This window comes from Sarcophilus harrisii, chromosome 2, assembly GCF_902635505.1.
Source record: "Sarcophilus harrisii chromosome 2, mSarHar1.11, whole genome shotgun sequence".
Classification (NCBI taxonomy): Eukaryota; Metazoa; Chordata; class Mammalia; order Dasyuromorphia; family Dasyuridae; genus Sarcophilus; species Sarcophilus harrisii.
This window is the reverse complement of record NC_045427.1, coordinates 168,271,929-168,298,374: the sequence shown is the minus strand read 5'-3', so window position 1 is coordinate 168,298,374 and position 26,446 is coordinate 168,271,929. Positions and strand designations below refer to the sequence as shown.

Here is a 26,446-nt window from a genome sequence, read left to right as displayed (position 1 = left end):
ATTGACATGATCAATTTGATGACTTTATATATGAAGTAGTATCTACACAGTACAGTGGGGAGTGCTAAATTTGAACAAGATTTTGGTTCAGTGATTAGAGCACTAGGCCAGATTTTCTGAGTTCAAATATGGCCTCAAACACTAGCTGTGTGACCCTGGGCAATTCACTCAATCCAGTTTACCTCAGGAAATGGCTAATCAATCATGTATCTTTGCCAAGAAAACCCCAAATGAAGTCATGAAGTCAGACACGATTGAACAATAATAACAAAAAAAAATTGGTTTTGAATGCTCACTCTGCCCATCACTACTTATATGATCTGAGGTTTGTCACTAGACCACTGCTTGCCCCAGTTTCCTCATTTGTAAAATACTGGGGTTGTGCTAGATTATTTCTAAGGTTCTTTTTTAGCTTTAACTCTTGGGTCCTATGAGTTACTATAGAAGTTGACTGATTACCTTTTGCGTTGGTAAAAAATAAAAGCAAAATTTGAAAAAGATACATGAGAAAAGACATCAGTTTTTTTTTTATCTTTTAAAATAATTAAATTTATTGACATACAATAAAACATTAAATCTTTTACAGCTTTGCTTTTAATTTGTAGGTCAAATTGTTATAAAAAGCAGAAGAGATTCTGTATAAACCTAACATGTTCATGACATACTTTTGTGGAATCATTCATGAATATATGTAAGTCAGAAACTTCATGGCCTGATTCCAGATAATTAGAACAAAACCACAGGGAATGGAGGATAAATGTCTCAGGATCTCACCAAACAAGCTTGCTAGGGTAGGTAAGAACCCTGTGTATGGGATACAATGCAATGGGAAACTGTAAAAGTACTCTGGAATTGACTTTAAGGTAACATAGATGTTGCCTCTTAAAATCCAGGTTGTTCTCATCTAAAGAAGAGGGACAGCGAATAGAAATGGATCCCCTAGCAAGACTCTGGAGGACAAAATGGTGGAAGATTTGAACAAAGCAAAGTTAGGAACGACTAGAATGAGACTCCCTATGTGGAATGGCATTTTCAGAAACATACTTCATCAATATTTGCAGCTTCTCTCCCCTCACCACCTTCAGGTCCCGATCATTTACGGCTTCATAATCCCACAAGACAACCACATAGTGCTTTTCTGCAATAAAGAACAAAAAATGGCAGCCCTCTGAGGTTTCTGGAGATTATGGCAGGAAGAAAAAGTGAGCCAACTGATAAAAGAAAAATCAGGAAAAGGAGTTTATAGGCAGAGTCATGATCAGAATTAGGCTCCAAGAGAATTCTTTAAGAGTTGTGATAAGGCTACAGAGTCTGCAACTAGGCTGGGGTGACTGGAACTTTATCCAGAGCACTGAATTTAAAGGTAGATGAAATCATTTGCAGAAAAAAAAATTACAGTTAAGCACCTAACTAGTAACTTACACTTCAAAGCAAAAAAATAGTTGCCAAATGGCTTGCTTCCTTCCCTATCTCCCAATCCTTGAAGTATCTATCTCAGCTGAGCTCCTCTTGTGTGGCCTCCTCTTGCTCCCTCCTTTGTCCCCTGCTCTAGAATTGTCTTTACTGTGTTCAAAAGTTCTCTCCCATTGAACTTTTAGTTTGCTTCAAAATTACCCCTTACTTTGTGTCCTGTGCTCCCTAGTGCTACCTAGCTATTAAGAAGTTTCTGTACTTGAAATGTCTGGTTTGTGACTTTGGCAGGCACAAATTTGATCAATTTAATGCTTATTGGCACTTGATCTGTTTTTCCCTAATGAGCTATCTCTCAGTCTGTTGTATTCTACGCTTTTGTAGAGCAATTCAACTTCTCTCTGGAATACAAATTTCTCACTATCAAAGATGTGATTTGACTCTGATTTTCCTTTTTGGGTCCAGAAAGTCCTGGAGAATGGTTTTTCCTTGGCCTTTGAATAGTGTCTTTTCTTAAAATGAATCAGAAATTCCACAATGAGAATTTATACTAAGTGCTCAGTGCCTGAATTAAAATAGCTTAAATCCCTCATACTTCCTAAGATTCCTAAGTCAAGCAATGAGGCTGAGGTTGATATCTTCCTCTTTTTGACTGTCCGAAAACAAAGGATAAAGTAACAGGGCAACAGAGCAAACAAGCTACCAAATTCAAGAGTCTTACCTTGATCAGGATTTATAACAGGAGCTGGTGTAGTAAGGTGACTGAAGACAACCTTTGACAGAAACAAAAAACCCAAACCCAATGATTAATTCACTGTTTAGCAGCTTGAACAAGCATTTTTAGATGCTTACTATATTTTAAGTATGGTGTTAAGCACTGAGGCTACAAAGAAAGGCAAAAATAATTTTATCCCTAAAGCATTTCACATTCTAATGCACCACATAAATAACATGCAAGATATATGCAGAATAAGTGGGCAGGGAGTTAATATGGAGAGCACTAGCTGGGAAAATCAGCAAAGACTCCTATAGGAGCTAGAATTTGAACTAAATCTTGCAGGAAGCCACAGAATCTAAGAAGTAGTAAACATAAGAAAGGGAGAGCATTCTAGGCTGGAGGAGGGGGGAACACAGCCAAAATAAAGGCATGGAGTCTGGAGATAGAATTTTGTTTTTTGTTTTTATGAGGAAGAGCAAATTGTTAAGTCCAATAACTATGAGATTCCTATTCTGTTACATACTGAGAGTAAAACAACATACTTCACAGAGATACACCAACAGTACTATCTAGAAAGAAATGAATTCTGTAATTATAGGATCAGGAATTGAATCTTGCCTCCAATCCTTATTTATTTCCAAGACCTTGGGCAAATTGCTTAGCCTACCTGAGTGTGTTTTCTAAAATGAACAGGCTAGACTAGATATCCCTTCTGGTCTTAGATATATAATACAACAAGAATGGAAAAGAAAGACTTGAAATAGTAAATATTGAAAATAATAATAACATTAAAAAATAATAATGACATTTATATTGCATCTCCTGCCTTGATGTCACCCATTAATCCCCAGTCATATGGAAATGATCCCAGGATCTCCAAGGCTTCGCTATTTAGAAGTCTCGACAGATCTACAAAGCTAAAAACACTTTTAGTAAGAAATGAATGAGATCTTTTATGTCTGTCATTTGAAGACCATCCTAGCTCAATGTGCAAAGATTTTCTACTATACCAGGAGATCATTTTTTTGGCCACAAAAATTCATGTGGATTGTCTATTAAGGCATAGAAAGTTTTTGTTCTGCATCAGTGGAGGAAAAATCATACCAAAGTAATCATAGATCTTTGAAAGTATAGAATGGAAGTAATGACAGCTATATATGTATCTGGGCATATACAGAGAGACATATATGTATGTATATATATATTTATAAATCTGTATTATTAGAGGAAGTAATGAAAGTAATGGCAGGTATAGATATAATAAATGTGTATAGCGGTGTATATATATATATATATGTGTGTGTGTGTGTGTGTATGTATACATAATAATGTGTGTGTATATATACCTGCCATTTCTTCCATATTATGCTTCCAAGATCCATGAATGTATAAGTACATAGGTATATATACATGCATATATCTATACTTTCTTTATATACACTTACATTTTTGTTATCATTTCCATGCCATGCTTTCAAAGCTCCACAAATATATACTGTATATGTGTGTACTCATATACATACATGTATATATTTGCATAAAAATATATCTGCTTCTAGGGACACCCCTAAAAGAAGGGGAAAAGATACTTGGTCTTATGAAGAAATTTATAGGGAATATCATCATAGGGTTGGAGAGAGCTGCTCTTCCTGCATTATTCAGCTTCTGACTTTAGCTTGGAAATCAGTAGATAACTAGCTCACTCACCAATGGAGGCACAGGTGGGGGAGGCTTATTTGGGAAGGTGATCGGAGCTTCCTTCTCAAAAGTCCACCAATTCTTTCTTTTCTCCTTAGCAAGTTTTTTGCTGCTCACTACTCCCATCCTGTTATGGTGAAAGGGCATATAACAAGAGTGTTAGTCCACTGGAGTGGGTGCTCAGTATTTCTGTCCACATGCACTAACCTCCTTGAAAGATTATCCATTAAAGATGTAGCACTGAGATGGAAGTATCTTGTAGATCAAGACTCAAATCCTGGCTGGGTCTCTTTCAAGATCAGGGACAATTTGGGTCCAGAGAGAGAAAGTGACTTCTCTGATGTCACATAGAAAAATTAGAAAGAAGACTCAGGAATTCACTTGGAAATTAGAGTCACACTGTCTGAGACTGACAAAACACCTTCTAAAAGAAAATTTTTGAAAGGAGACGCCATAATTTATGGAGCCAGGAGAAAAGGGTTTTAATTATTGACTCTTTGACTGATTGGCTGAGACATTGAACAAATCACCATTTCTAAGGCTCAATTTCCTCTTTTGTAAATTGAGAAGGTTAGATTTAGTGTCTTGTAAGAATTCTTTCATCTCCAAATATCTTATCCTGTGAGCCACAAAGCTAAGTCTATGCTCTTTTATTTTGTAATCATTTTTATTATTCCTGCTTTTCAGTATGCTCAAGGTTTTTTTTTTTTTTTTTTTTTTTTAAGGGTAAGGTGGTTAAAACACATTTCACCAGGATTACACATGTTCATTTAAGAAGAGAATGATTGTGTATATTGGAGAGAATAATATGGTCGGTAACAAATCCCTTTGAATATATGTTAACTCTTTGGGAACCTTGGAACAAATGTACAATATAATTTCACTTATCCCCAAACCATGATCTTGAAGTTGTATCAAAAGGTCAAAATTATTATACTTATTTCACTACATAAAAAGTGAGTCAAAAAGCATTAATTAGGCATATTTGTAAAGAGGAGTGTAATATCTGGAAGTTTATATTTCTTGCATTTGTTACTACTACTGTTACTACTACTACTACTACTACTACTACTACTTCTACACCATCACCAATTATCTTTTAATATGGCTATTATCTTTCATTTATATAATGCTTTAAGGTTTTTCAAAGCACATTTCATTCTCACAACAACTTTAGGAAAAGGTGTTATTATCACTCCCATTTTACAGGTGAGGAAACTGAAGTTAAAATATATTAAATGACTTGTTTAAGGTTAATTATCTAGTATGTGTCAGAGTAGAATTAAAACCTTGGTCTCTCTATCTCCAGGACTTTACACTTTATGCTTGGCTGCCTCTGGTTCACAGAAGACTCATTATCGTACAAAAGCAGTCCATTCTTTAATTTCATGGCCAAGAGTTCTGAAATGGGAATAACAGGATGGTTTGGGTACAGAACTTCAACTATGCGGCCAAATACTGGGATCTGCAAATAGTCATTTCTTCATTATGCATTTCCCCTTTGTTTTCTGTCCCGAATTCCTGGTTCATAGTTTCTTAGCTCATGGATATACAACTAGAAGAAACCCCAGATCCATTCTAATTCTTTCATTTTATAGATGAAGAAATATATAGGAAAAAAAAAGAGAAATTAAATGACTTGTCCAAGATCACATGGATAAATAATTGTAAGTTGACTTTCTGAGTTCTTTACTTTGAAAAACACTATTTAACTAGGGCTAAAGAATACCGAAATGAACTTAGGCTTTTAAAAAGTTCAAGTTCAATGCTCTGCCACAAAGTACTTCTGTCAACTAGGACATAAAATATGGCATCTTTGTATATTATCCACATTTATAGAATGAGGATAGTGCTATTTGTAAGTAGACTCTTATTAGTATTTTGACTGTGCCATTTTTCCAGCTAGCCCTTAAAAGGAGGTGAATGGCATCTAGCTGCCCCTAAAATAAATAATATCTATCTCTGTTCAGATACTGACTTTTCATGCCATCTTCTCTATTTCATTTTACAGATGAGGAAACTGAAGCAGAGTAAGTGACTTGCTCAGGGTCACACTGCTAGTATCTATGGCCAGATTCAAACTTGGAATCAGTACTCTAACCACTGGGGCGTAGGTATTGCTTAATTGCAAAGACAATGAAGGACCTTTGTCATATTGTATTTGTCATAGTGTATAGTACAGATAATATATTTTATTGTTCTTGTCTTAACTGATATTGAAGTTATAAAGAAAAAGTAGTCATTGATCTATCCTCATCACTTCCTACTTCAACCACCTCCTGAAGAAGACTTCAAAGATGATGAGAAGGATTCTCTTAGGCAAAGAGTGTGGGATTAAGGAGTATAGCACAAAGATAACATGAGCCAGTCACGCAGGGGTCTTCAAACTTTTAAAATAGGGGGCCAGTTCACTGTCCCTCAGACTTTTGGAGGGCCAGACTATAGTAAAAAACAAAAACTTTGTTTTGTGGGCCTTTAAATAAAGAAACTTCATAGCCCTGGGTGAGGGGGATAATCGTCCTCAGCTGGAGCATCTGGCCCGCGGGCCATAATATGAGGACCCCTGAATAGAGTATAGTAGATCCTAGAACCAGTATCAAACACTCATCACTCTCAGCCCTGTGCTAGTTACTGCTGTCACCAAGATGATCATTCAGATTCCCTCAACCTTCGTGAAGTTCAGAAGGATCAGAGAAGTCACTTTCACTAAGTGGTAACTATAAGGAATTGTCAGCAGAGATATCAGGGTTGGTGAGAAGGATCACTTAATTAGGCAGGTCTCTGAAATGTAGGTCACTGTTTTCTTATCCATGTTGCTGACATCAATATGATTGACTGGTACATAAACAATCAATCTAGGAGCAAACGGAGATTTATAGTTTCATAAGAATCCTTTTTGTGTTCTCTGTGTATAGAAAAGATTTTCTTTATAATTGGATTCAGAATAAAATGTGAAAAATCAGTCAAATCAAAAAGCATTTATTAAAGACTTGCTATGTGCCAGATACTGTCCTAAGTGATGAGGATGCGAATATAAAGAATGAGACAGTTCTTAACTCTAAAGAAACTTACAATCTAACATCACGGTCATGATGAACATAATGACTAGAAGTTCACTGAGGGCATGGATTATACCTTGCTTGTCCAAACATAGTGCACTACACCTAACAGGCAGTTAAAAATGTTGGGGGAATGAATGTCCCTTTGATCCTCTGCTTCACTAAGAAAAAAATATCTTTTTATTGACTATAATGCTTCATGGTGAAAAAAAGCAGTTACAGTCATACCAGTTCCAGTTATCCTGCTCTTTTATATTTTATCAGTTTAACCAAGGCTGTATCCAGAAGCTAATTATAACTTCTCATAGTAAAATCAAATTGTATATGCATCAAAATGCATAAACTCATTTGGTCCCACTCACTGTGAAGGTTCCCCAAGGTTCTGTCCTGAATTCTGTTTTCTTCTTTATACTACTTAATGATACATTCATCAGTTCCCATGTATCTCATTATCTTTTCTTTCACTCTCAATCTCTCTCTTGATTTAAATTAACATATTATGTAATTGATATAATAATAATTGTATTATGATGCTTTGTAATTATTAATATGTAATATAGAGATATGATTTTATATGTTATACATTTGCATAAATATATTATAATATAAACACACATTATATGTATATATTACACATGACATATCACATATGAGATCATAATTAATATAACAATTTAATAGTTCTGTTATATGTCTTATAATAATATATGCTATATTGAGATAGAAGATTTTATATATTACACACATATATAAAACGGATTTTATATGTATACATATATACATACATGTGTATATATGTATGTATTTATCTTTCTATCATAAAATCATGCTTCCAGTTAACTGGAAGTTTGAAACCTCAATGTCATTATCAATTCCTTGTTCCTACTTATCCCCCAATCCAATTTATTGTAAAATTTTACAGTTTCTAAGCTGCCAAAGTGATTTTCCTAAAGAGTACATTTGACCATGTTACCCTTTTCTTATTCAATAAACTCCAGTGTGTCTCTAATGCCTGCAAGATAAATTATAAATTCTTCTCTTCATCATTTGAAGATATTTATAATCTTGGCCCCTTTTCTAGTTGTATTACATCATTCTTTGTCCTTGTTCCCAATTTTTCTTAGAAATTACTTTCTGTTACTCTGTATATATCTTGTAAGAATATAATAAATAGTAGTTATTTATACATAGTTTTATTCAATTGCCTTCTTCATTAAAAAGTAAGCTCCTTTGAGGATAGGGAATTTTGAGTTGTTGGGGTTTTTTTCCCCTTTGTTTGTATCTCTAGCATATAGCACAGTCCTGAAACACAGTATGGCTTAATAAACGTTTGTTGACTGACTGACCCTCATAGCTGTCTTGTTTGGAAGTATTCTCTATTCAAGAGATAAGAGTGAATGATTTGCCCAATATACCACAGTTAAGGGTAATATTATATAATCCAGATCCACGTCTTTTGACTTTTAATGCTTAGTTGCTATCTCTATAGCATCCTTTTCAATCACAAATCCTAACCCACCAGAAACCGACTCCCTACAACATACAAGCTCTTCTAGCTTAACCTCTAGATGTATCATTAACATTAACTTAGCATGATGTAACGGAGAATATGAGAGAAACAATTGGCTAGAACCCCATCCTAGCTTTCACTGGGAGTTGCAGAATCAGCATTTGTCCAGGGCATTAGATAAAGAGCCAGAAAAAAAGACATTTGGGATGAAATGGAGTAGTAATAACTACTAAGAAACTAAGTCACCACCCTGGATGCTTCTTGAAGCTCTGCATAACTTTATAGTAACTGATATTTGGAGTACGGAAATGGAAAGAGGTACCAAAGATGTCTTATAGAATCCTCAGAAGTTTCCTTTTGGTTATTCTCAAGCCTTTGAGGCTATGGGGAACAGTGAATCAAGAACGGGTGCCAGGTAGTAGAGGGCAGACATAGAGCAGTGCAATTATGGCAAGGAGTAGAGCTATAATGAGATAATGAGCATAAATGGAGTCAGGAAAGGTTCAGTGAGGGTGGGAGGCAAGTGCAATTATGAACCTTTCTCTTCTTGCCTAATAAATGGGGGGGGGCACCGAGATGACTAAGAACCATTACATTGAGTTCCCAATCCCTATATTTTTGCCTGCCTGCATTTTGGATTTCCTTCACAGGCTAATTGTACAATATTTCAGAGTCCAATTCTTTTTGTACAGCAAAATAATGGCTTGGTCATGTATACTTATGGTGTATCTAATTTATACTTTAATATATTTAACATCTACTGGTCATCCTGCCATCTAGGGGAGGGGGTGGGGGGAAGGAAGAGGAAAATTGGAACAAAAGGTTTGGCAATTGTCAATGCTGTAAAATTGCCCATACAAAAACTTGTAAATAAAAAGCTATTATTAAAATAAATAAATAAATGGGGGGGGGGTGCACCAAGGTGGAGATTTCAGGTTGGAGCTGCTCCAGAGCCAGGGTATGGTGTACACTACTAGAGGAGAAACAAGTAACAATGGAGTTATGATCAGTACTAGTCTTAGTAGGCGAGGTTGAGCTCCCTGTCCTTGACCAGAATTGCTCAACAGCATCTGTCCTCAAATACTTTGCAATTTAGTAGGGGAACAAGATTCAGATACCTGTCACTCTGATATAAGATTGCATATTCCAAGGGTTTTGACAAATCTAAGGAAGAAAAGCTGTTCTTAGATGTCTGTCTTTGCCTATAATTAAGCTTTTTTATGCTACCAGGTCAGTCCTTTAGAAGGGGTGGGGGATTACAGAAGGCTTCAAGGAGGAGACAAAATTTGAATTCGACCCTAAATGATAGGTATAATTTCAAAAGACAGAAATGAGGAAAGAGGGAGGCCATTCTAGAGGTAGAAGAAGAAAACATTTTCTCACACTGTCCTAATTCTTTTCCAGTGGGTGAAACCTCTCAGTTTGAGAGTAAATTCAAGAAAAGACACTAGAAAGAAAACAAGAGAAAGAATGAATAGTGTGTGTGTGTGTGTGTGTGTGTGTGTGTGTGTGATATAGATGGAGGAATCATAATTTGAAGAATCTTTCTTTAGACTGGCTAGAAATCCCTAGTTAATTCACTTCAGGAACCATTTGCATCCTTTCTAGTGCTAAGAACCAAAAAATGCTTCTGGAGTCATCAGCTGCATGGTATAAAGTGAAGGATGTTAACAGAAAGAGTAAAAATGAATTTTGGAGGGGTATTTGAAAAAGAGGCAGAAGTTGTTTCTGGATAGTGCCCTAAGAGAGATAGGATTTCAAGATTCAAAGAATGTTAGTACTAGAAAAGGGCTTAGAGAAAATCTAAGTCAATTTTTTTTTTTATTTAAACAGATGATTTTGCTAAATGACTTGCCCAGAGACATACTACCAATCCAATGGCATAACTTGAACTAGAACCTTTGTTTCCAAACTCCCAGGTAAACATTTTTTCCCATAATTTCACATTACCTGAAAGGATAAGGAAACTTATTCTGGGCTAAGAAAGGAAGAAACCTTAGGTTTACCTACTGAAGTGGAGAAAGAAATTAGATCAGACCTTTAGAGTCAGGTATTTGTGTTCCTTAGACAAGATTTAGAAATTATAGGCTCTAGTTTACTGTCTGTTGTCATTAATTGTATAAGAAGAGAGTTGGATTATGAATTAAAACAAAGTACTACGAATCACAGAAATTGCAAGTTTTAATATTAAAAAATGTACATTCCCTTTGCCTTTCCTTTTAGAATTAGGGGGTGTGGGCATAGAACATCATGTGCACTGTGAGATATGGTGCCTGAGGCAATCTAGGGACAAGGGCAGTGTCATTTCTGGATTTATCTTAATATCTCTGAGCCTCAGTTTCCTCATTTATAAGATAATGTTGCCTTTGATTCCCATAAATCTCTGGTGCTTCATCCAGCTCTAAGAATATGATCTTATTCTCCCCCTCATCTCACTCCCACCTGGGTCTGTGCCTTAGAGAAAAGAAATTGTGAACATCGTATATTTTCCAAGAAGGATGTGTTAATGGTGGAAAAGATGTGTGTTGCAAGAAGCATGGTAAAAGGTACAATTTTATGAATCCTAATTTTGTTTATTTTGAAAATGTAATTTCTTCTTCTGTTCTTATTCTCTCTGTTTGAGAGCTTTGAATGAATAAGAAGCAGGAATAATGATAAATATGTATGTTGTTTAGTCTAAAATGTAAAGCAGAATGGGCCTCAATGCTTTGGTTTTTCAACTATACTGCAGAGCACTTTGGAGAACTGATCACAGACAGTACAGTTTCAAGAACTCTGAGTGACTCTTTAACCTAACTTATAACCCTAAAACAATCCCTAAAATTACCTCTCTAATGATTATCTAGTTCTGCCTGGAGACTTCTAATAAGAGGTAACTTCCCACCACTTGAAGCATCCCATTTTCTTTTGAATAGTTTTCAATTGTCCAATTGTCTTTTTTTTTTTTTTTTTTTTTTTTTTTAACATTAAGCCTAAACTTGCATTTTTTCCCCCACTTTTAACTGCTGTTCCTGGCTCTACCCTATACATTGTTAGGGATACAGGAAAGATAGTGAAAGATTACTGAACAAATGCCGAGTACCCTTAAATTTGAAACCTTTCTATTCTTTCAGACAACAACAGAAAATTCAATCAGTAGCTTGGGGCCTCTTTGGAAAACATGAAGTTTGCTTGCATGAAAACATGAAAACCAAAGCATTAGTGGCTTGTTTTTCAGATGCACCATTAAGCACGTACTCACTGTGTGTGTGTTTTGAAACCTGTCCCTGTGGTGGAGTTGTAGAGCTGGTAAGAATCTTAAGTTTATTGAATTCAAACTCCTTAGTAGAAACTACATAATAGGGTGGGAAGATCACTGGTTTATGAACAGAAGGACATGGATTCAAGTATACTTCTAGACTTGTTATCTATGTGATGTTGGGCATCTCTAGATTTTCAGTGTTCTCATATATAAAATCAAAGAATTGCTTTACAGGCTTCTAATATTGCTGTTAGCTCTAATCTAGGATAGTTCTTTTTATAGAAAAAAGAACAGACTGAGGAGGATTTTCCACAATGCACAGGAAATTAGTGAATTCTGTTTCTTAAGGAATTATGCTGCATTAAGGAAATTCAAGCTCATCTAAAATTGAGGGAGAAAAACATGTTTAATTTGTTAAATTTCTCTCTTACTCCAAAGGCAAGTGGTCTTTCTCATAATTATTACAAGTCTATCCTTAAGTCAAGGCTACTTAGAATTACTTAGAATTTTAAGATTGGTCCACAGCTCCAGGATTAAAGAATAATCAAATGAAGGTTTGAATGGAAATCATCAATAAGGTCAGAAAATGTGGTATCTTACCTGGCTAAGGAACTTCTCAGAATATCCCTTTTCCTCTACCGTATGACTGTGTCCATACAGATTGGATTCCTTGTTATTGCAAGTGAAAATTTGCATCATACTTAGCTGAAGAGCTCTAAGAATGTCTCATTCTCTGCTAGACTATGAGCTCTATTTCTCCCAATGCCTACCATAAGACCTTTCCTGCATACCACCCATAATTAATCAGTGTCTATGGAATTGAGTCGAACCAATTTTATTCTTGTGAATTCCCAGTTTACTCTGCAAGTAGTCATTAGTTTTTATAATGAGGTTTGAATCAAAATACTCTATCTATCTGATCATACCAAAAGTATCAACACCTGACTCCTGGGCAATATACCTCTTGAGGCCACAGATTAAAAAGTAAATGAAAAGAGTAATTGGCTCTTAGGGAGAGGGAGAAGGAAGGAGACTAGAGATACTACGTTGATGTAGAAAAAGACAAAGTTAATAATAATTGGTAAATATTTAATGAAATAAAAACACAACAAAACATAGATAACATTACATTTTAAAACTGTCATCCTGCAGCCCCTGTGGGATGCTTATATATAAACGATTAGCCTTGTTTCTATTTGAATTTGACCCCATTGGACTTATACCAAACATAAATTTGATGATATAGATCATCAGGAGACTTCCTTTTTAGTTCCATTTTGTCTTTTTCCTCCTTTTCATAAAAATTCATATATTCTATTCAGTTAAGACGTATTTTCTTCATCTCCTTCTCCTTCTCATTGGGAAACAATCAAAAGAAGAAAATAAAACCCTTGTAATAGTCAAGCATTCCCACACTGGCTGTGTCTTAGATCTCATTCTGCACCATGAGTCAATAATCACTTCTTTACCAGGAAGTGGGCAGCATTCTTTATCATTGGTCCTGTGGAATGCTGGCTGGTCATTGCATTGATCAGAATTCTCAAGTATTTCTAAGTTGTTTGTCTCTACAAGGTTTTTGCTATTTTGGAAACTATTTTCCTGGTTTTGCTTATTTTACTTTGCATTATTTCATACAAATCTTCCTACATTTCTCTGAAATCATTTGTTTCATCAATGCATGTAACATTACATTTATAACCATAATTTGTTTGACCATTACCCAATTCATAGACAATCTCTTCTATTAGAAATAATGATAATTTATATTGATGTCTGTTTCCTTATCCGTTTTTATTTTTTTTTTTCTATCATCAATAGCTTGTTTAAATAGGTTAGATTGGGACAGTTTTAACATGTCGTTTTTGTTTGATTTTGATTGCTCTAATTTGGTGTTTTTTTTCTTTAAAAAGTTGGTGGTCTAACTGTACATAAATGGCTAGCTGATTTGGAAATGATTTCCACATTGGTAACTAGTCATTTCCTGTCATGATGTAGTTAATTTACATTTTTGGTTATGTTATTTGTTGTTTGCCATATCCAGTTGTCTTGTATTTTTCAATCCTCCATGTTCATGATGGCTTCTTCTCCTAAAAGAAATAATTCTTCATAGCCATGAAGCTTCTTTGTAGTCTATGAACCTTTGGCCTCTACCATTTATTGATTGTTTATTAAGCCATATTTCCCAAAATGCTTTTCACTATCCTTCTTTATGCCCAACTTTGCTCTGAAATCCTCAATTATTAAAGGATAAGTTGTTCTAATTTAGAGACTCTTATCAGATACTTCATAGAATTTCCTTCCATCCTCATTAATTGTAAATTATATATATGCTTGAGTTATAATTATGTTCATAGTTATCTCTTTTTTAAATCTTCATCATCTTCAATGATGCTTTTTTTGTCTTTCCTGTTAGGGGTGTGTGTGTGTGTGTGTGTGTGTGTGTGTGTCTGCATGTGTGCATATATTTGCGTGGGTGTGATATGTATGGTGTGCATGTGGTATGTGCATATGTGTGTATATGAGAAAGAGAGACAAAGACACAGAGAGAGACAAAGAAAGCAGATGGATACCATCTATAAACATCTATTACAAGCCTAAAAATCAGAATGATCATGGATTTTTCCTTGCAAATATGTTAATCATTGACTAAAGTTCTTTTTTTTTTTTTTTTTTTAAATTCAAGTCAGTCCTTGTTTTTATGCTATTTATTTTAGCAATTGGTGGTTATTAATGCTTTGGAGACACTATACTTTTGTGGATGCACAAAGACATAGTCTAAATCATCATGAAATATTATATCCTCTTTTGTTTTTGAATTTCTGCTTTGGAAATTTTTTCCCCGGGTAAAAATATTTCAGATGGTCTTCAAAATAGCTTTCACATTTTATACCAGCACTTTAAAATCAGATTTGTTGAATTGAACACAATTTTAAAAAATCAGTCACAAATCAGACACAAAAATCTTCAGGCTTTTTGTACACTAGTTAATCCATTTGAAATGTCTTAATGATGAATGTCAATAGGCTTTTAAAATTATTTTATTATAATCAGCATTGTAGAAAGAACTGGAGTCATGAGACTCTTCATACTTAATTAGCCAAGTCTTTAGAAAGTAAGGTCTGTTGCATGGATTTTACTTAAAGCTATTCCTGCATGCATGGTAGAAGTTGCTGAGAACTATGATTCCACTACCAAAACTTTTTTGAACTCAAGTTAACTCCACAAAGTGATGAAATGTTGGAGTAGGACTTTTCTGGATATTTAAACTTTATAATATTTGGAAAAATTGTTAGAATTTGATTTTTTGGGGGGGAAGATCTTCCCCTAGCAAAATAAAACAACAATGCACTAACATGGCTTAACCGATGTGTCAGGGAATTGCTGGTAAATGTTTAACAACTAAGTCTAAGGGAAGAGGGGAAGTAACCACAAATACACTTTTCACTTTAATCTGCATTTTAAACATTTTAACTTCCAAAAGTTGGACAGTCAGCAACAATAAATCAAGTACTTATATGTAATGTCTGATAATTTCTGAGGTAGAAATTCTGACACTGCAAGTTTAGCATTTGAGCTCCAGTTCCTAGATGTGGGTATACGTGAGAAGGAATAATGAAATTTTAAGAGTCAGATAGTCTTACAACCTGCCTGCTAGGAGGGGTATAATTATAGAAACGCAATAACTTTAATGAAGCTTGAGTACTGATAGTCATTCTGAAAGGGCAATGAGTAGTCATTTTAGCGAGTATCCAAGCATTCAAAGTGTTTTGCAGTTTAGCATAGTGAATAATTATAATAATAATAGCTAACATTTATATAGTGCCTGTTCTGTACCAGGAACTGTGCTAAATAAGCACCTTACAATTATTTCCTTTAATCCTCACAGCAACCCTGGGAAATAAATACTATTATTACCACTATTTTAGAGATGAAAAAACTGAGGCAAAAGATTTGCCTAGAGTCACATAGTAGTAAGTTAGATTGGATTTGAACTCAGGTCTTTCTGATTCTCTGCCCAGTATTCTATCCACTACTATCTAATTAGATCTGAATATGTATCCTATCTTAAACACTTATTAGCTCTGTTAGTTTCTCTTGGCCTCAGCTTTTTCCTCTATAAGATAGGGAATAGTACCTCACAATTGTAAGGATCAAAATGTAAAGTGCTTTTGAAAAGATACCATGCAAAAGTTAATTATTATTGTTATTATTATTATTATTAAATCACATATGTACCATGGGTCCAGAGCTGAAAAGTACTTCAAAGGCCATCTTATTCTATTCATCTTATGGATGAGTAGTTTAATTGATTTGTGTAATCATCAGAATTAGAATTTGACCTTAAGGTTGTGTTTCATGATTCCAGAATCAATGTTCTCTTTACCGTACCATGGGAGCTCTTCAGCTCATCATCAAAATAGACTTTGTTACACTCATTTCAGCAATGAAAAAACTGAGATGTTGTGACAACAAGGTGATGGTGATTGTTACTTTTAAATTAAGAGGTATAGAAATTGGAATAATAACCTGCATCTCCTGGCCTATATTTGGCCATGCAATTGACTGGGTTATTTCACCTTTTTCTCTGAATTCTCATTCTCATTAAAGCTTAACTGTAATACCAGCTTTGCTCCCCCTGTCCCATATTCACATTAAATTATCCTTGTTACAAAGAAAAATTATACAAAATTAAGCAATGTGGTGACTGAATCAGAAAATGTTTGTAACATTCTCTGCCCCAAGTCCTTTATCTCTCCACTAAAAGGAAGGAGATGAAATACATCACCTGTTCTCTAAGATCAAAATTGGTTATTATATTTACTCAGCCTTTGTCTTCCTTTTTGCATTCTTCTAATTTAATTTATATTATTGTAGTCATTCCATATATCATTACTTGTGCATATATTGTCATTATTACATTGTGGCATATATTCCTTCACTTCACATTGGTTCTTATAAGCCTTTGATGTTTCTTATGGCACAGAATATTCCCTTACATTCTATTATGCCATTTGGCATAATAAATTGGCATCTACTTTGTTTTCATTAATTTTCTGTTTTGGTGCTATGGGTGTTTTGCTACATATGCTGTGTGTATATATATATATATAGTCTTTGACTTCCTTGGGGGTATGTGCCCAGTAATAAGATTACCCAGCTATTCTTCTACTGCACAACATATTCCTAATCCTTACTCCACTGAATCATTGATTCCCCAAAACAAAAATATCCTATGAATGCAATTCTTTAAGCCTACAAGCAGTTTTAAATGCGTAACTGTGCATCACCTTTTGTGTCTCTTCATGTGAAATGCTAATAAATTATTCTTTTAGATTTAACTATGATTCATTTGCCTGTGGATTAACTGACATTCTGCGCTGAGTGATGCATTCATTATCTATGCATATTCTTCTGCATACAATTGTATGGAATATGTAGCCATATCATCATAAATATCACCTCCTCATTTGCAAACTCCTGAATGAGCCTTAAATTTGTCCCCCCCCCCACCAAGTGTGCCATCTCTCATGAGATCCTTCAGACTATCTATCCACTGATCATTCTATACTTCCTACAGGCAGAATTTATAAAAGGAAAGCAAATTCTAATATGTGACCTATATTAAGTTTGAAGAACTTGGATGAAATTTGTATGAATGAGTGAATGAAAACATTCACTCTACTTTGTATTTTGAACCATACCAAGATTTTTAAATGACAAAGACAGAAAATGAAAACAGAACTCTGGCATTTCTGGGGCAATTATATAGCTATAAATACATATATAAATCTTGTTCCTTTGCACCTTTGCTGAGGGGACAGAGGTTAGAAATTTACTTGTTTTCATTTTGTATTTTTATAGGGATATAGGAAGAAGTTCTTCCTATACTTCGAAAATCTAGGTCTAAAAACTACTTCAGTCCAGAAAACTCAACATTTGTAGGTTTTCCCCTCATACATACATTGAGTATGTCTATTATTTTTTAATAAGGAAGTTTGAGGTCCAAAATTTAGATAAAGAACAAATCTAGGAAGCGGTTGTTAATGTCCTAATCTCAGAGGTCAATTCAAAAGAGCCTAATTCAGGAATTAGGAAACCTGGATTCAAATGTTGTCTGTACACTTATTATTTATATCTCTCTGGGCAAGTCACTTTTCTCATCTGGAAAACTATGTGGGTGAAGACAATGTTCTTTTCACCTATCTTGAAAGATGTCTTGAGACTCAAATGAGATGATAAAAAATAATTTGGAATATGAAAACACTATATAAACATGACCCATCTCCATACTAAAGTACTCTAGGGGCTAAAGTACTCTAAGTTTGCTCTAGAAACAGTCCAGCATAACTGCTTGAAAAGTTAAAATAATATTTTCTCTCTAGCACTTACCCATGCCAGTCTCCTGAGACAAAACTATTGTGATAGCACATGTATAGGATAGCCTTGGAATGAATTCCATTGCTTAGAATGGTGTAGACTACTTGGTATCACCCTGGGCTAGAGGTAAGGGAAGCCCAGATGTCCACCAGATTTTAGATCATGTTTTGGGGGATAGAGAGGGATGGAGTGATTTTCTGTTTACTAGATATAGAGTCCTATGTTTGGGATAAAAGAATTTGGGAAATGTTAAATTTATTCACATTTTGCACATTTTCCTGGGATCTGAGATAGTCAGATTAGTAACCCCTGAAGTTCCTTCTGTCTCTTCCCCAACATAAAGATTCTTAGTTTTTTTCCACTCTTGACCTCTTTTGCCCTAGAAATTTTTCCATCCCTCTGAGATTACAAATATATAAAATAGGTATACAAATAAAACATTTATTAATAACAAATCATAATTTTATAATGCATACATTCAGTTATGCAACCCCATATGGGTCACAATCCAAAGTTGAAGAAGCTTTGCTCTAACAGAGTCAAATTAGTTGACCTTCTGATGATCTTGGTATTAGAAGACTATGTATGAGAGAAAATAGAACCATTCTATCTGGGATCAGGAGGATTCCAAGTCTTCATACCATCTTTTTGCCATCATGACTATTTTGGTTATATTTTTCTTACCTAGGAGTCTTCTTCTTTCTGTTACAGAGAACTTAATAAATACTTAGACACTTCAAAGAAACTACATCAACTAAAGTATGGAAGGTATATCCAGATGTCAGTATCAGTGTCACAGGCAAGTTTCAAAAAACTAAACATATCCTGAATAAAGCTGAAACATAGCATTTTCCAACATTTTCAAGAATAAGAGATATATTTACCCAGAGCCTAATTATTGCAATACAAGAAAACCATTCTCATTCCTCAAGAGCAGAATTGGCTCAGATTATCTTTGATGGTCATAAGATTCAAGGAATCAGGTGTGACAGGCAAAGCACAGCAGACATCAGAAAACAGAGTTTTCTGACTTTTTGTTGTTGCTGAGTTCTACATCATGTCAGAGGCAGAGCCAGCTCTGCAAAGACAAGGGAGCATATGAAATGGAAAAGAGTCTCACTGGGTCTATATTATCTCACAGATGTAGGTCTGGGACTCTGAAATCCTCATTGAACATTGAGTGAGTAACAATAGTGTTGATGATAAAAGAACTAGAATGTATAGTGGAGTGCTAGACTTGGAACCAGGAAGACCTGAGTTCAAATCCTATCTCAGATGCTTATTAACTGTGGAATGCTTGACAATTTACTTACCCTTTCTCAGCCTCAGTTTCTTTATCTCTAAAATAGAGATAATAATAGCGCTAATTTCTGAGGGTTGTTGTGGAGCTAGAACAGATTTGAATTAAATAAATCCTTCACTGATAAGAACTGATAAGAATTGTCTAAAGTTCCATAGACAATAAGTAGTAGAGCTGGGATTTGAACTAAGCTTAGAACTAGGAAAAATGCAGTTCAAATCTGACCTCAGACGAGGCAAGTTGCTTAATTTCTATCTACCTCTGTTTCTTCAATTGCAAAGAAGAGATAATAATACCTTCTATTTCCAAAGGTTGTTTTAAGAATTAAATGAAACAATATTTGTAAAGAACTTAGGGCAGTGTCTGAATAAATGTTATTTCCTTCCTTCTATACTAACTCATCTCCTTCCTTCCTTCCTTCCTTCCTTCCTTCCTTCCTTCCTTCCTTCCTCCCTTCCTTCCTTCCATTCTTCTTCCTTCCACAATGCCTTGGTTTCTCAAGAGCTAAGTCCCAGCATTACTAAGTCTTACGATCTTGAAAAGGTTCTGAGAAAACTTCCTATTACATACTCTGCCAGTTTTCCAAGTGGTAGCCTAATGAGGTATAGGAAGAACTCACACTCAGCAGGCTGGTCACTTAGTGATGAAATCTTTGACCACAAAACCCTTGAAACAAAGAACAAAATGTTCTTCAATCCTGGGAAGGTCTCTTCAGTTTCTTCAATGATGGTATTAGAGTAGAAGGAAATTGGACAAAACTGCTAAGAATCACAGTTTCTATACTATCTATAAATATTAATTTAGTTCTTGGTACTGTGAGATTCTTGTCCAGTAAATTCTTGTTATAAATGAGACTAGAAGGCCAAAGGAAATGAAACTAAATATAAACATTGCTCACAGAGAGGTAAAAAAAGAAGATGGTGGTTTTCTTGATATATCAAAGGCAATAAGAAACATGATTTGATAATCTATTACAGTACTTATGATAAATATTTACTTGGATGACCAAGAAAATAATTGCAACTTAGGAATCAACATCACTTACAGAGGATAAAGAGATAGAGAAGTTCTATAAGCAACTTGATTTTAAAAACCTCCAAATGAAATCAACATATATGTTGATACTTGGTGACTTCAGTGAAAAGAGGGCATATGATAATACAAAATGTTGGGGAAAATATATATGGTTTAGGAGTGAAGAATGATAGAGAGATGAGCGAAACCAAAGATTTGTAGATTATATAATGTATATGTGTGTGTGTGTGTGTGTGTGTGTGTGTGTATATATATATATATATGTCACAATTATTATCTTTGAGAAAAGAACTGAAAGCATCTGGCATGGTAAGCATCTAATAATATCACATATCTAATAATATTTCTTATTGTTTCTTATTGCCTTTGATATATCATGAAAACTACCATCACTATCTTCTTTTTTTGCCTCTCCATGGAAAAATCTGTGAGCAATGCTTATATTTTGTTTCATGTTCTTTGGCCTTCTATTCCCATAACAAAAATTTCAAAATTTTTGGTGCCTTCAGTAGTATGTATACTCACTCAGTTACTGGACAAGTGTCTAAGTTAATATTAATAGTCTAAAAACAGTAATTCTATTGTTCTATTTTCTTTTTAATGAAATCTATTTTAATAATAGGGAATAACTTGTAACTGGGAGTCACTACTGACAATGAGACAATGAGACCACTGAATATGTAGTTTAAATATTATTGATGCCAATAAATGGCAAGTAGAATAGGATTAAGCATCAACACTGAATACGATTCATATAGAAATTTAACTAGTGATATAAACTAATTGTCATAATGAGAAGATCAAAAATACCTAGAAAACTCTTCAGTCAGCAAACTCCTGGTGTACTTCACAGCAGCTAAGAGTAACATCAGTTAAAAAATCAACTGGTTTGTAAAAATGTAAGAAGTGTTGGAAGAATATGAATATATTACCTAATAGAACAGCCAGAAGCAGTAGGTAAAAAAAAAATTAAATAAATTTTGGTGAAACTCAACAAAGCCATCCTGAGAAAATTTAAAGATGAAACTAGAAGATCACAGATAGATGAAAAATGGAAAAGAACTTGAGTTCTTTTCAATACCAAACTTTTTTCCTAATCAATTTCAGTGGAGATACTACATTAGGACTATATCTATCTATCTATCTATCTATCTATCTATCTATAGGACAATAATCCTCAGTATGTTGTTGGAAGAAAAAATGACACTGATGATAATAAAAATGGAAAAAGCAATGGGACCAGATCACATATACATAAACAAGATCTATGCTAGAGATGATTTAATCTAAAGGAACTGAGGGATTGATTTTTCAACATATATGAAAAAGAAGATACCAAATACATTATTATAAAAAGGGCCAAGAATTGTGAAGTATGTCCAGTGTAGAGTACAGACTGAAAAGGAATTCCCTCTAGATGATGAAGTTCTCAAGAAGTTCCTCTTTTCAGATAACATTGTGCTAATCATATGAAACTCTGGACATTATGGAGTGTCTTAAAAGAGATAAATTATCACTCAAAAAACTTTGGTTTACCTATCCAAGTAAAACTAAGTGGTAGAAGAATGCCTATTGCCCAGGCTATGTGATGACAGCAAATGGGAAATCTATAGAGTTAGGACTTCAGTCCATCTACCTCAGAAAAACATTGCAGATAAAAGTGAATTAAGGAAGAAGTCAGCTGGATTGCCTTTGTAAAATTATACAGTTCTTTTAATGATTTTGAACTTCACAACAAAATTATAATCCATTTTATAAATTTGTATTCCCCAGTGTCAAATAATTGTGAGTCATGGAATGCTATAGTCTCCAGAGAACTGCAGTTGAAAATCATAAAAATGGTAATGGAGAAATATAAATTGGGGGGGGGATGAGAGAGAGAGAGAGAGAGAGAGAGAGAGGTGATATAGGGGATGTCATTAAAAAATGAATAACCAAGAAAAAATGATGGCTAGTTCAAGAATGAGAGGGAGGGATAATTTGTATACTCTATCAGCATCCAAATATCTTCGTTTGGAAATGACACAAAGAAGCTCCTTATTACATTGTATGAGTCCCGGTTGGTAAATTTATGGCAGGATATGAATGAGAGTCACATAAGATGGGAAGACATGGAGGATTTTCAATCCATTGGAAAGAATGCCTACAATGAGGTGACCTAATATTTGTTGGAGTTTTGGAATGTCAATTGATTTATACAAATAATGGTTAGAACTGTGGTTAAAATACTGGGTCTGGAAGTTCAAGTTCATCCTCAAACACTTACTAGTTGTGTGAGCCTGGGCAAAATATTTAGCCTTTGTCAGCCTCAATTTCTTCAATTATAAAATGGAGACAATAATAGTATCTACTTCCCAGGGATCTTGTGACAATTAAATAGGACAATATTTGTAAAGCATTAGGCTATAATCTAGAATATATTAGGCATTTCTTCTGGAAATGAATGAGAGAGGATAATCATAAAACAATAGTTTGTATCATTTTTAGAGGTAGCTAGGTGATATAGTAGATAGAATACTGGGCTTGGACTCAGGAAGACCTGAGTTCAAATGTAACTTTATACACTTAGTTAGTAACTGTGTGATCTGGGCAAATGACTTTCTGCCTCAGTTTCCTGAACTGTAAAATGGGTATAGTAATAGTACTTACCTTATCAGGATTGTTATAAGGATTAAATGAGATGTGTGTAAAGCACTTAGCACATGATAATTTTAATTTATGTTTTTTTTCCCTGCCCATCTCCAAACAACTTACTAATTTCTATTTCTCAAATCATAATCAAGAATCATGTTCTAACTTCACTATTTGGAGAAGACCCAGTTAGCTTTGTCCCAGCACAGAAGTTCAAACTAAGCTCTGGGGACAGGGGAGAACTGTTGAGGTCAGGGAGAAAGGAACGTAGAGAGTAGTAGGGAGATGTATAGAGCTGAAGTAATCCCTCTGATGTGCTATTTCTCCATCAGTGTCAGTGGGTCCAAACTCAATCTCAGACTAAGCTTGCAAGCAGAAACATGAGAGGTGATAGAGCTTTAGAATTAACAATGGAAGTCAACAAGTACATCAGTTCTCTCATCAGGCAGAAGACAAATGCTCTTGGCAGACAAGTGCTGTTGATGTAGATTGCATGGGTACACCCTCGTATATTTAATAATTATCATTATTACTAGGTTTCCAGGGCATGAATGAATCCTGAAGTGGATAGTTTTTGAATAGCTTTTACAATTGATTAGTGAGCAATGGGTGGGATCAAGGAAGGGACAAATAATTACTGAATTATTTTGTCTTTTTTTTTTTTTGCAGGAAATAATCTTTTTTTCTTTATACATGACCAAACCGTTATTTTGCTGTACAAAAAGAATCAGACTCTGAAATATTGTACAATTAGCCTGTGAAGGAAATCAAAAATGCCGGTGGGCAAAAGTATAGGGATTGGGAATTTAATGTACTGGTTCTTAGTCATCTCCCAGAGTTCTTTCGCTGGGTGTAGCTGATTCAGTTCGTTACTGCTCCATTGGAACTGATATGGTTCATCTCATTGCAGAGGATGGCCAGGTCCATCAGAATTGGTCATCATATAGTATTGTTGTTGAAGTATATAATGATCTGGCCGTGCTCGTTTCACTCAGCATCAGTTCGTGTAAGTCTCTCCAGGCCTTTCTGAAATCATCCTGCTGGTCGTTTCTTACCGAACAATAATATTCCATATTTGAATTATTTTGTCTTAATGGTTGAAGGAAATTGATTGCTGAGTGTTCCCACTCATTGTTTGACATTAGACCAGCAATAAACAGTCTAATCAAGTGCAGAGACTCAGTGAAATTCAGTCACCACTTAACCATTTTTTTGTGTACCATGGCTCTTTCTCAGATTAGCGAAACCTATGAACCCTCTTCTTACAATAATGTATTTAAATGCATACCATCATCAACAAAACCAGTTATGTTGAAATATAGTTATGATAATTTAAAATTTTTAATTTTAAATTTAAAAGTTCATGGATTCTTGATTAAGGATCCCTCTAAACACAAGTGAAGGGAAATTATACCTTACAGGAAGGACAATAATCCACTGGAATGATCTGTATCTCAAAACTAGGTATTATAGTGCAAATCAGTGTTCAAAATAACAAGCTGGAGATTCTTCAAGATCCTACAGTGTTATCTAAAAGCTGTAGCTTGTAAACACAGGCCCAGCCTGCTGGGGGAAGGAGGATTATGGCATGGACAGTGAGAAAATGAGTCATTTCTCACCCATCCCACAACAGTCAAACTCATAACACTGGTTTCGAATATAAACTAATTTGTAAAATATTATTTAGATAATTGAGGCAGATAGAGGGTAGATAACTTACACATGGTCACATAGTAAATGTCTAATGTTAGATTTCAACTCAGATTTTCTTGACTCTAGGCCTAGTATTCTATTCAATATGCTACCAGCTGCCTTTGTTCCCCCAAAACACAACCAAAGTAGTCAAACATGAATAGGAAACTAAGATATGATACCACCCATTAAGCAAATCATATGAAGCAGGAATAGATTATACTGAAATTTTCCTCCCTCATTGAAATCAAAGACAATTCCCTTTTACTTATTTTTGCATTGTGTTTGGTGAATATCTAGATATAGGGAAACCACTTCCAATGAAAAATGGTTATGGAAACATTGTTATGGCCCATTTTTTGATTAATATATTATGTATCTTTCAATAAAAAGAATATATATCTTAAAAAAAGAAATTCACCTCTTTGGCTATCTATATTGATCAGAATAAGTAAATAGTTAATTGTGAACAAATAATTATTAAAAGTTTGCCTGATGCTTTAGAAATTTTTAAAAATGAAGCATTATTCACTAAAATATTATTATGATGATTATATTAATATTTTAATGAGTAAAACAATTTTATACCACTAATAAATAAAAATTAAAATGCTAAATAATACCTTTTCATGTAAAACATTTTTTCATATTTTTATAAGATGCTTCATAAGATACCTAATGGGCTAATATAGTAGTATAAATATATTATTTATAAATAAATATACATATATGGGGAGATTAATTTTTTTTTATCTCATGGGATGCTTCATCAAAAAAGTTTGGAGACCACTGATCTAAAGCATTGATGAGAGTTTAAGTAATGCTTGATATCATTTTCAGAAGGCAGGAATAGGAACAATGAAAAGTAGTTATGGAGAAGATTTTGTCTTTATATAATAACATATACTGTAGTCCAAAAATACATCAATGCTTTAGAAAGTAGTGAATTTTCTATCAATGGAAGTCTTCAGGTGAAGGCTAAATAACCACTCATTAGGAATATTAAAAAGTTATTTTCTTTAGGTATGAATTAAATTAGGTTTTTTTGAGCTCTTTGCCTGCTCTTTGATTCTGCTTTTGTGAGACTATAAAGATAGTAATGTCGCAAATAATCTCGTCACTAAGCCACAACATTTTCCTTTTTTATCCATTCCCCTACAAAAACAAACCAAAACACTTTTAAAAGAAAGCAATCTTATTATATTCCCTCTATAACAAAAGACCCTTTTTAATTTCCTTTCCTCTCCATATTTTCATCTCCAATTCTTTTTTCCTTAAGGTATGCTTTGCACAGTATATGATACATAGTATACACTATATAAATGTTTAATACCTCTCTTTCTCTTTCTGTTCTCTTCCCCCTTACCCTTGTAGTCTGTGAAGAGTGAGTTCAACATCTCAAAACAACTGTATGTTAAATAATACAGCCCAGTGTCTGGTACATAAATGTTTGAAATGCTTTTACTTGACTTAAAGCTGAATGAGATCTTAGTAATTGTAGACTTCAATTGCTTTATTTTTTCATATAAGAAAATTGATTCCCAGTGTGCTTAAATCTATAATGTAGCAGAATGATTTGTCAAAATAATGACCTTTTCCAGAAAAGAATAAATCATATTATTAAAGTAGACATATGTAATAGCATATAGAAATATTTCTATAAAAATATTGAAATTCAGTTTTAGTATTATAAAATTATCCCATTACTATCCATGATCTATATAATAAAGATATTACATTTCATAAGGGTGTTGTACAAGAAGCAGAGCACATG

The 26,446-nt window shown here is 34.2% G+C and overlaps 1 protein-coding gene across 1 annotated transcript in view; it reads right to left on the bottom strand.

Moving 5' to 3' along the window:
* Positions 1 to 26,446, bottom strand: part of BLK (BLK proto-oncogene, Src family tyrosine kinase) — a 73,336-nt gene that overhangs the window by 29,419 nt on the left and 17,471 nt on the right. Inside the window, exons 2-4 of the mRNA XM_012539921.3 lie at positions 3,836 to 3,953; positions 2,132 to 2,183; positions 1,045 to 1,138 (exon numbers count right to left, since the gene is read on the bottom strand). Of these exons, the coding sequence (XP_012395375.1) occupies positions 1,045 to 1,138; positions 2,132 to 2,183; positions 3,836 to 3,952 (263 nt within the window). The 5' untranslated portion in view covers position 3,953. The remainder of the gene's footprint in view (positions 1 to 1,044; positions 1,139 to 2,131; positions 2,184 to 3,835; positions 3,954 to 26,446) is intronic.